The sequence below is a fragment of the Nilaparvata lugens genome, chromosome X, assembly GCF_014356525.2.
Source record: "Nilaparvata lugens isolate BPH chromosome X, ASM1435652v1, whole genome shotgun sequence".
In the NCBI taxonomy this organism is placed as follows: Eukaryota; Metazoa; Arthropoda; class Insecta; order Hemiptera; family Delphacidae; genus Nilaparvata; species Nilaparvata lugens.
In genome coordinates, this window is record NC_052518.1 from 90,311,737 (window position 1) to 90,323,934 (window position 12,198).

Here is a 12,198-nt window from a genome sequence, read left to right on the forward strand (position 1 = left end):
ATCTGGCTCACCACATTCATAGGTAGTTTCATCAGGATTGTTACAATTTTCAATTTCACCATCAAGTTGTGGGTCATGCACATCATTTAACAAATGTTTGTAGAAGATCAAATCTTCCTGTTCCAACCACGAGCTGCCAAAATGTTTTGATAGGAGACAATTTATGTCCCTCACTTTAGCAGGCTTTAGGGTAGTGCCTCTCAAAACTCTTCCTGGCTGAATCTCTGCCGGTGTCCGCCCTTTTTTCAAAATAGTTTTGAAATTGCTGAGATCCATTCGATAAGTTGCTTCCCCTCTGACCGTTACCTTCTGAGTTTTCCTATTGCAATGCAAGTAGACTCTCTTGCATGGTTTAAATTTAAAATGCCATTGGCCAGGCTTCAACACAATATCATTAACACTAGATTTTCAGTCATAAACTACGCAATCATTGTCACCCAGTGTGTACACTGTACCATTTTCTTGGAATATTTCATGGTAGCCTTCTGGTAATAGAATTTCTTGTTTCCTCCTCACACGCTTTTCAATTTGAGCAAATACACGATCAGCAGGTAAAAAAGAATGACCTGTCACTGGGTAATAGAAAACCATGTTTATAACTTGTGTAGGAGCATCACATAAGAGCCATTTACAAGCCATGCCAATAACTGTGGAGTTCTTGTTTTGGCCTCCACAGCCATCAGAAAAAAGTCGAACTAGTTTGGTGTTTTCTTCAAATGGTAAATTCTTCAATGAGTGGTAGATAGCACTAGCTATTTCATTTGAGCCCCTTGGAAACTCATTTTCCAACCATGTATAGATTGAAACATGATTTTCATCCAGAGGATCTCCAGAAGTACCTCTGGCGGCTATAATAAGCAGATTGATCTTCAACTTTTGGAAGAACCAGATTCTTCTCACAATCATAGGAAATCGTGACTGCTCCATCTTCTTCTGATTTCAAAGCCTTGAAAAATTGTTTATAACGCAATTTATGGACACGACTAGCTGTCATCAATTCTGTCCTTTTTTCTACACTCTTCTCAACTTTAAGTTTATTGTCCAATTCGAGACAATAAGAGCACAAATCAGTAGCAGGTTGTCCGAAGCCGATGTTGTAGTTGTTATTAAAATATTTCCTAAAGTAGTCTCTTGGTACCTTTAATGTTTCATCACATTGGGAAATGTAAATACGCCATAGCCGATTAATTGATAAATCAGATGATAAATAACATCTAGATGATCTACCCCTGCAATAATGCTTTTCAAGGGGCTGCAAACTCTCTATGAATTCACTGATTGAATCCTGTTTTTTTTATAAGCTTTGGATCTAGTGTCACCCCCTCTTGATTCTTCTATTGCCTCACCTTTTATGTAGTGTTTCTTACAAAGATTTTGAAGTTTTGTTTTTGATACACCTAAAATTCCAAGAAAACTTTTCTGGCAAACTGGCACTGATGAAGGAACTCCAGGAGCATGGGTCGCTTTTTTGACAGAGTAAGTTACAGCCATACCTTTTCTCGAACTTCCCACTTTTTCCACGCGGCTTCTTTTGGGTGCTGACACGCTGCAATACTTCAACATCATGGAGTCTTGGTAGATTTTGTCTGGCTTTGCATAAATTATTCTATGGAAATGTTCAATGTCCCTTCTAGACAGTTGGTCGCATTTGTAGGAAGCACTTTTTGTGTGTCCACAGCTTGGCATCCGTGGTTGTCCTTTTGGTTGGTTTCTGAAACAGAAAAAAAACATTTCATTAATATTTAATAAAATAGTGAATTTAAAAAAATTAAATTTTTTGGATGACTGTAAAAGGAGGAAACCTCCTTTACAGGAGGGTGACTGTAAGGAGCCTACAATAGTGACAGCAAATAGTTTGAATATTTTTTTAATAATAATGTTCTCTCAAGTAATATCAATATCAAAAGCAAATCAATAATGATGCATAAATTATATCTTTCAAACTCAATTCAGTTCATAGAATTTGATCTAGTGCAAAATTTTTAAGACCATCTTTTATCAGGGCATCACACTGAAAACTGAAATTTAAACTCAAATTTAAATTTCTGGAAAATAATTCAAAATGGAAAATGATTAATTAATGTGATGGTGAATAATTAAGAAAAATCACGCACAGTAATTATGATGGGTAGGCTGGTAGGCCTATGAATGTGATGGTGTTTCATGAAGTTAAGTAACAGCATAGAGATACAATAGCATAAGTAGATATCCCATGGTATAGGGCGTTTATGTCGCAACTTTTACTGTTATCTCAAGCTGATAGTCCACGTAGTTCTTTTCCCATGAAGCTTTATGACGCTGGTAGTCTCTCATATTGTGCCATTCATACACTCTTACCCAGTCAAAACAGTAAAAATCTACAATAATCGACAGTAATCGGCTTGAGATAACAGTAAAAGTTGCGACATAAACGCCCTATACCATGGGATATCTACTTACGCTATTGTTTCTCTATGGTAACAGTTTGAGTTAGAGGCTTGGTTGGGAATTTGTAGATTAAGTTGTTGTATTTAATGCAATGATAGATTAATGTATTTTATTCTCAACTAACTAGAAGTCATTTATTGTGAAAGAGCAATGATAAGTAGAATGCTACACTGATGCATTTGAAAATGAGAGTGAAGGGGAAGCTTACCTTGCTAATTTAGCTTTCGTTTTCTTCCAGTTTTCTTCATTGAATTGCCGTTTCCTCGCCTTTCCAACATCAGATTTCTCTATTTTCTTGTTCTGGTCCTGTCCTTCCATGTCTAATTAATCACTTGAATCATCTTAGAAAGAATCTTAACATTAATTTGAAAATAAAAACTCGAAATTCCACTCAGTGATTTCAAGACAACACACGTTTTCAACACAACACCTTCTCATGGAATGAATCAGATAACTTTATAGAGAGCAAGCTTGTGCACACGAGCTCATACAAAGGATAAGACTTTCTTTGGAACACCCTCCTATGATCGCCATTGTAATTATGAGGGAGAAAACTTGTTTTGGAAAATTGTGGATAAGACATTAATTTGGAACATGCAATGAATGGATAAGGCTGTGCTTTGGAACATCTGCTAAAGTTTTCTTATCCATTTCTATTGGATAAGATTTTTTTTTGGAATTTTTGCTCTTCACCAATAGACGCAGAAATTAATGTTGATGGCAGTACCGTAGCTAACTCATTTCATGATTTTTAGGGATAAGACCCTTTTTGGAAATCATAGATTCGTCTGTTAATATCTTAAGTTCGACTCTGGTTTAAACTTTAGCTTTCACACGCAAAATAATACAATTAACTAAGTTCAATAAAACTCGAAAACCTAACAATTGCTCAACTAATTATTTCTCGTGATTTGAGATTAACCGTTTCATTGAAGAGTCCATCACCGACTGGCTCGACGGCCGTCCGTGAACGATACCCTAGCCTCACAAGATTGCAGTATTTTCTCCACGAGGCAAAAGAATATGCTGTATTATGCACAATTAGTTTCTAGAACGCAATAGTCCATTTCCCACACTAGAGAAAATTGAAATACCCCTACTTCTAGAAAAAATGAAACCTGATGAAAATTCAGTCTGATCACGCCATTGAGTCCAAAGTTCAATCATTTAGATTGGTGCATCATGAGGTATAATAAAAATTAATTAATTCACCTCCTCTCAAAAATTCTACTCATTACATAACAATTAATATAATAAATAATATAAACATATAATTGAATAGAGAGATTTGGTTTGATGCTGCTATCTATAATGGTAACCATTGATAAGTAATTTTATCACAAGATACTAAATTGCCTCTGCCTTCATTGTTAGAGCTATAGTTTAGGTAGAAAATTTCCATCTAGCCAAATTATTTATTTGGGGTTTTCTTGATCTATAAAAAAATTGTCACAACTTATTGTATAAATCAATTAATAAATAATAATAAAGATATATTTTCTCTATAATACAGTCCTATAGGAAATTGATATATAATCACATGCTATGAATGTTACATCGAAATTGATAATTTAAAAGAGAATAACATTTTTACACTTATTTATTGTAATATTAGAAGCATGCGACAAATTTCAATAACTTTTTGGCTGAATTTTCTCAAATTCGAAACCCTGTCACGTTTATAATTCTGAGTGAAGTATGAATCAATTCTGATGAAGTTGAATTGTATAATATCCCAAATTACAATATTTTTGCTCACTGCAACGACTCATATAGAGCGGGCGGTGTGATATGCTACACATTAAACTCTGTATGTGCTACACAAGGAGATGTCCATAGCATGAAAACAGCTGACACTCTTGTACTGGATGTATAAATTAGAAATCACAATTTTAAACTATTTTGTGTTTACAGACTTCAAGAATTCACTGAAATCAGATTTATAACCGAATTAGAATAAAAAATTAATCAATTTACATCTAATACAATTGTAGTGGGTGATGTAAATATCGATCTATTAGATGGAAAAAATGCTTCTTGTAACTATTTAAGTTTAACGGAGAACAATGGTTTTTCATCCATAGTTAATAAAGCAACTAGAATCACTGAAATGTCTCGAACACTGATTGATCATATTTTTATCAAACATAGGCAAAAAAACTGTTTCACACATGCAATATTTGATTTGTATGTGACAGATCATTAGTAGAGGGAAAGAGATCTCTCTCTCTCTCACTCTCTCTCAAAATAGATTTACCCTTCCCCTGCTCCAGTGGTGATGAGGGGGATGAAGAGAGAAAGAGATATCTCTCTCTCACTCTCTCTCAAAATAGATTTACCCTTCCCCTGCTCCAGTGGTGATGAGGGGGATGAAGAGAGAGAAAGAGATCTCTCTCTCTCACTCTCTCTCAAAATAGATTTACCCTTCCCCTGCTCCAGTGGTGATGAGGGGGATGAAGAGAGAGAAAGAGATATCTCTCTCTCACTCTCTCTCAAAATAGATTTACCCTTCCCCTGCTCCAGTGGTGATGAGGGGGATGAAGAGAGAGAAAGAGATATCTCTCTCTCACTCTCTCTCAAAATAGATTTACCCTTCCCCTGCTCCAGTGGAGATGAGGGGGATGAAGAAAGTGAGGGAAAAAATAATTTCCCTTTGAGGGGAAAAATTCCCTCTCTACATCCTATACTGACAGATTAAAGTTAATTGAGAAATTCCCTATCACTCTCTACATCTATACTGTCAGATTAAAGTGAATTGAGAAATTCCCTCTCTCTCTACATCTAATGCTATACTGACAGATTAAAGTGAATCCATATCTCTACAGAGAGGTCAATGATCTAAGTTCTTTTACATTTTTTATCTGCAATATCGTACAAGCATTTCCAAAGTTCATCGGAATTTTTAACAACAGATAATGGCGAATCATTTGTACAATCATAATGTAGATGTCCGCGAGTAATTCGAATATCTCAGATAAAATTGGAAAGTGCACATTTTCTGTTTTTGTTAACGGTAAATCAGCATCTTGACATCCTGTTGAAAATTTAATATTATCGCAATTGAATCAAATTCGTTAAATGAAATTCCCATCAAGAGATGAGTTAATTTTTTGAATTTTGAAAAACCATAACACTGCATGTTAACGCTCTCCCAGATGTTTGACATGTGTCTCTGTTCTATAAATTGACAACGTGCACATGCTGTACTTATTAGGAACAACAGTTGCTTGAAGGGGCTCATGTCTCACTTGTATAAAAAGATCACAGCACACGCATTGCTGTTGTCAGGTCTAGCTCTGACCGGCTACTAAACTAAAAAGTGAGTGGGATATTGGAATGAAAAATCATTTGAACACAGAAAAAGTTTATTTACACATTTCACCACAACTATTCATAATTTCATCTTCAATTTTAATTAACTTATCTATACACAAATTATGAGGATGATAATAACATAGATAGTCTCTTATGTCATTTAAATTAACCGTGCTTAGAAAAATGTCTTTTGTTTCGCCAAACTATAATTTTCACGAGTTGATTTCCTAATTGCACTTTCATACTCATCATACCAATCAATACAGTTTTTTAACCTCACTTCCAACTCGTTGTCAGCAGCCAACCACTTTCTCGGATCCATGATAAGCGAATGAACAAAACTAAGTGTAGGCTGGCACTATTATAGAGTAATTAAGTTGTCTTTCTTCATTAATTGCAGACAGACAACATGTATGTGCTTTATGCAGTCTCAATGCATGCATGCAATAAACGCACTGAATCTCTTTTCCGTTGTAGAAGAATCAATAACGAGCAAAGTTTCTTTTCTGCGAATCCGTGTACATCACAGCCATTTTCATACTTTGCATTCGATTGTTTTCACACATGAAATTATTTGTTTGATACATATTTTTAAACAACAAAGAATTATAATGTTGAGCACTGAACAAAGCACACTGTCCATCTGGTCTATTTTTATGAATGTTACACACACCATAACACCATGAACTAGTGAAAAAGCTGAAATCGGGTTTTGCAAAATCCTCTGGTATACATTGAACGTTAGTATGTAATCTTCTTAAAAACTTTGCTTTCTCAGTTCCTTTTGTGAAAATTTTCTCATAACCTACAAGGTAATCACGTATTAATGAGTCAGTGTATTCTAAATCTCCATCCTCCCATTTTATTTTATGATAGTGACGTTCTAACCATGTTACATCGTTATACAATTTTGCACTCAATTCTGTCTTTGCAAATGGTGATTTGAAATGGAATACAATATAATTATTAAATTGATCAATTATGGCAAGTTCTTTCACAATAATTTGATTACAATCTTGTTTAAACCAGTGAAGATCAACTGTAGCAATTTTCATACTCGCTTGCTTGTCCACTTCTTTCTGTTCGGTGGGCTCGTCGAATCCTCCGTCTTTCTCCCTCTCCTCCTCTTCCCGTTTCTGCTCCTCCCCCACCTCCTGTGGCTTCTGGATCGGTGTGCTGCACCTTGGTTCATAATAGAAACTATCAGAATCAAGATCACACTGGATACCAATAGACTGAGTTTGCGCTTTGTCCAAAATATCAGAACACAAAGAATAGGACATTTTAGATGTTACCTGTTCAAAGGTGAAACTGATAATGAACCAAATTTGTCAGAGTGCACACCTTATATAATATTGTACACAGTACGCTCTATCAATAAAATTACAGAACTTCTTTCACCATGTTCATCAGAGGTGTGTTCTCCATCACACAATCGCTAATTAAAACGCAATAGGTGGAAGTATTTGTAGGTACTGCACTATTAAATTCCATTTCAATACAAACATCTGTCGATGATTTAAAATGACTTGCTTGGTGTGAACAGTCCACAACAACCAGCGGTGTTGAATCACAAAACGTTTTAAAGTCAATTTCTGTTCCGAGTTCACTATTGATTGAATGATTATAATACGAGGGCGCAAAATCCAAAAACATCCGGTATAATAGTTCCTTTTTACCTAGCAGATTTTCATATGGATAATACTCGCTGTTCAAATATACTTTAACATTGTAAATACCACAGCTATTGAAATTAGATATTGATTTTTTAATTTTATTCTTACGATCAGTTTGAAATGCAATTATAACATATTTTGGACTATCAAAAATCGATGTGGTGCAGACTGCCCAAGAATGGTTAAGTGAATTTTGCAAATTTGGTAATTCACAAATTTCCCAATGCCGGAAACCTAATTTCAGTGGAGTGTCAGCATCGAGCAGTCTCAAAAATTTCAGTCTTATGTGATCTTCTAAAGTTATGTAGGGCATTCTCCATTGCAGTTTTGTAATTTTCACACTAACGCTTGTTCCAGTTGCAGACTCAACACAATTTAGGTCTGTCGGTGACCTCAATAAGACGAGTTCCTGTTTCAAATTTAAAATTATTCTTTGAAAATCTTCAAAAAAACGGGAGGATTAATTTCAGCGGTACACAGAAAGTGAATGTATTATCCGTTAGCTCATATCCTGCTCTGTCAAAACCAGCCAAGTGATATGTGTTTTTATCGAGAGTATTTTTCACCAATATAGCTTTAATTGTGGATGTTAATCCAATCAATCTTGATTTAGAAATTTGCTGACCTGCTAATTCATATCATATTTCGTCAAAAAGGTTGCCGATTACGTTACTGCTTAATTTATAGTCTGCTGCAACTGGTGGATCAGCTGGCTCTGTTCCCGGTTTTGTACAGTTAACTGTTCCCTCAATAAATATAAATGATTTGCAAGGTAAAGAATAGACATCTAAAGAATTTATGCCAATACATGCCTCGTCAGAGTTTTTTATTTCCTGCCCCGAATAAACTGTATGAGTGTGAAATTGGAATTTGGTTATATCATTATAAAACTGAAGGTCTGTCTCCACGTCCAGAATTTCACTAATTGCAGCTGCTCCTCCTAACATTCCGCCAATCAACTATAAAACCTAACTTTTCTAATATTCTTACACTTTTAGCCGACAAAGCACGTTTGTTTTTAGGTGTTGACGCTCTCATGTTTGTCTCTCTAATGACATTGTGTGTACACAACTTATTTGAACATGGATTGAAAACAAGATAACCCATTACATTTACTTTTGTTTTTCACGTATGTGCAACCTAATTGTAATTGTATCTCCACTGAAATCAATAAACGATCTGTTCTGGTCTGTTACCTTTACATTAATAGTTTGAATTCGATGCATATTCAAAGGTACATAAATAATCGGTGATGGTACTTCATTTATTAAGCTGCTAGGAACCTTTGGCAAAAATTTGTAGATTATATGTTTTTGTTTTCTGTCAGAGTAACTACCACATGCTAAATTACACTTGAGTACAATACTACCAATGCTTGTTATGTTAACCAAATGCTGAGAATAATGCCATTTATTTGGTTGCAAAACAACATTATCAAAACCAAGTGTCTTACCAATCAAATCAGTATGTGTTAAATCAATAGCTTTATCAGAATGAATTTCAATCTTCATAGTATTTGCATTTGCACGTATAATAAGTTTATTCTTCTTCTCATCAATATTCAATTTATTCTTTAAAGATTTTATAATATCCTCAACTTCATATGCACCCGTATCCAGCTCAATTAATCTATCACCATATTTGAAGCTGGAATTTGTTCCTTTGTTAACGTTTGCAATACTATTGTAGCTACAAAAATTAATCAATCCAATTTCCCATTCACGATTTTTATCCAATTCTATAATTTCTTGTGAATGTTCATAGAGGTTATTTGTGTTAGATCTTAATGTAATAACAACCATCTTGTAATGTGTGTGTTCACCACAAACACTTAATTACAACTGATTTGCAAGAAACAATAACGTAAGATGACCACAAAAATCACTATTTAATGGTTGCATGTGCTCTACATTATAAAATATATTTACTCCAATTTCTTTTTTCCAATATTTGTCCAATTCGTATGGTGGTTGTAAATTTCCAATTGGATCAAAATACCAAACATTGGAACCGACTTTTTTATATGCAACCCAATGTGTGCCATCCTCGCTTTCCCTTGCTAAATTCACAATGGCATTCTTGTTTTTTAGAATTTTTTTGGGTAATGCATCTAGCATATATATACCTCTTAGCCGAATCTGTAATAATTTCGACCAATCAATCAAATCATAATTACTCAATTCTCCTTCAATATTCATGTCTTCTTCTTCTTCTTCCTACTCTTCTTTGTTGTTCTACGTTTCATAACTTGTTTTTGGGGGAATAAACTCACTCCATATGATGAAGGTGGTGGTGGTGGTGATAAAGAGGGTGGGATTAAAACTCTCCCCCCACTAGTTATTTGAGGAAAAGGCTTCAAAAAATACCCTTTTCCTGCAATATGCTTTTTCAACTGAGCTATAGCTTTGCGTCTAATATCATTACTATCTTCTCCTCTCATTCTTCCTCTTCTTCTTCTTTCTCAAAGACCCACCAAACGCTGCTTTAGCTTTCATGACGTTTGTAACAAGATAGCTAAGTGCTTTCTCGACAAGGGGTGTTTGTGGATTTTTGAATATGTCCCACGCTGCGTTCGCTAGAGCCCTGTCAGCTAGCGCTCGAGTTTTATTATCGCTATTTCATGTATATGCTATATCATGTACCTTACAGGCTCTATCTAATGAATTTATACCTTGATCACCTCTCTTTAACCTTTCATTAACCTTTGTGCCAGGGCCACACCACTGGTATCCAGGAATGTGAATTTCATCTTGCTGATTGTCAATTAGCTTATTTAGAATAGTTGATGTGACATTACCTGCCAAATCTGACACACCCTTAAAAACTTTTGCCGCTGAACTCAAGATTCCTTTACCTCGTTTCCTCGAACTTTGCTTTCTCCTACATACCATTTTCTTACCTTTCAACTCAATGGTTGAACATTAACTGAGATTAATTAATTAATTAATCATTACACCAACTTAATCAGAAGAAAATTGAATTGGTTTAACTTTCAATCGAGTTGGAAATGAATTCACACCATGTATCAGATTGCTATGTGCTTATAACATTGCTCGAATGATAAGAATATTATTTCAAATAACAAATCTGAAAAGGTGAATGCAATTTGAAAGGGGGGAAATGATGTCATCGCGCCCGCCCATATCTGTAGGAACACGTGCCAAAACAGATGTGGGAGGGAGCGATGCATCAACTCACCGAACCTGCTTGGCTGTATGTGTGTGTGTGTGTCTGTGTGTGTAGTAGCAAAGACTACTGAGCCTCTGAGCATGCTCGCAACAAACTATAAAAGGGGAGCTCAGCTTCTTTACTTATCATTCACAACAGAGTGTAAGCAGGTGAAAGGTGAACCATTCTTCTGTGTTTCTACTATTCATTGTGAACTTATCAACAACAACAGGTAAGAATTGAAAACAATTCTTTATCAAATATATACACAATTTATTATTAATCACTACATTATATACTACTACTACTTGTAAAGCATCTCACCACAACATGGTATGAGAATAAGATTGTTAAATTTTAACAATCTTAATGTCAGTCCATGTAGCAGTGACATGCTCCACCACTATTCCTAAATTCTTACAATTAGCATTAAATTTAATAACTTTTGCAGGAGAAATTATGGATGAAAATCTCTGAGGTAGATATACTTCAGAGATTTTCTTCGTGGATGAAATGTTTATTTTTAATATTATCCGTCTGCCGTGGTGGTTTGTCTCCTCACGAGCCAAGATGATACATCTTCTGCCAGCTCGCGGAGAGGCATCCACGGTTTAGCCCTGGGTCTATTAACGATTGCTACAAAGTCCATGTCATCCTCCTTCCCTCGCCGCACCACCTCTAGTAGTGGAACCATGGAGGAGTTGTCCTCCATTCCAGCACATTTCTGTTGGAAAATATTTGATTAGTAACTTATTATAATTTGTTTCAGATTATTGTCATAATCTCAACTTGATATCATCAGATTGACAAGACATTCTCTACATCAGATTATCAACTACTTTTGATCAACAGATTATTGTCATAATCTCAACTTGATATCATCAGATTGACAAGACATTCTCTACATAAAGTGAGTAATATCAGTTATTGAAATAATATTTCCTTGCTATCAAATAATTTATGCATGATCGATTACTTTAAACAATAATATCTCGTAATTTCATCTCTAATCAGTTCAAATAATATTTCCTTGCTAACAAATAATTGATACATGATCGATTACTTTAAACAATAATATCTCGTAATTCCATCTCTAATCAGTTCAAATAATATTTCCTTGATAACAAATAATTGATGCATGATTGATTACTTTAAACAATAATATCTCGTAATTCAATTTCTAATCAGTTCAAATAATATTTCCTTGCTAACAAATAATTGATGCATGATCGATTACTTTAAACAATAATATCTTGTAATTCAATTTCTAATCAGTTCAAATAATATTCCCTTGCTATCAAATAATTGATGCATGATCGATTACTTTAAACAATAATATCTTGTAATTCAATTTCTAATCAGTTCAAATAATATTTCCTTGCTATCAAAAAATTGATGCATGATTGATTACTTTAAACAATAATATCTCGTAATTCAATTTCTAATCAGTTCAAATAATATTTCCTTGCTAACAAATAATTGATGCATGATTGATTACTTTAAACAATAATATCTCGTAATTCAATTTCTAATCAGTTCAAATAATATTTCCTTGCTATCGAATAATTTATGCATGATCGATTACTTTGAACAATAATATCTCATAATTCAA

At 34.5% G+C, this 12,198-nt stretch overlaps 2 protein-coding genes across 15 annotated transcripts in view; both read right to left on the reverse strand.

Moving 5' to 3' along the window:
- Positions 1-12,198, reverse strand: part of LOC120354818 — a 76,490-nt gene that overhangs the window by 28,414 nt on the left and 35,878 nt on the right. For 4 of the 14 annotated variants that reach the window (XM_039442651.1, XM_039442654.1, XM_039442653.1 and 1 more), the window contains exon 4: positions 10,628-11,310. The exons of the other annotated variants lie outside the window; for them this stretch is intronic. In XM_039442651.1, coding sequence (XP_039298585.1) covers positions 11,116-11,310 — 195 coding nt within the window. In that variant the 3' untranslated portion in view covers positions 10,628-11,115. Of the gene's footprint in view, positions 1-10,627; positions 11,311-12,198 lie in introns of those variants that run through there. 14 annotated transcript variants of the gene reach the window in all.
- Positions 579-3,512, reverse strand: LOC111044719. Its single transcript, XM_039442655.1, has 2 exons — positions 2,636-3,512; positions 579-1,711 (listed from the first exon to the last, which is right to left on the reverse strand). The coding sequence occupies exons 1-2, from the start codon at positions 2,743-2,745 to the stop codon at positions 1,264-1,266; spliced, it is 558 nt and encodes a 185-aa protein (XP_039298589.1). The 5' UTR covers positions 2,746-3,512; the 3' UTR covers positions 579-1,263.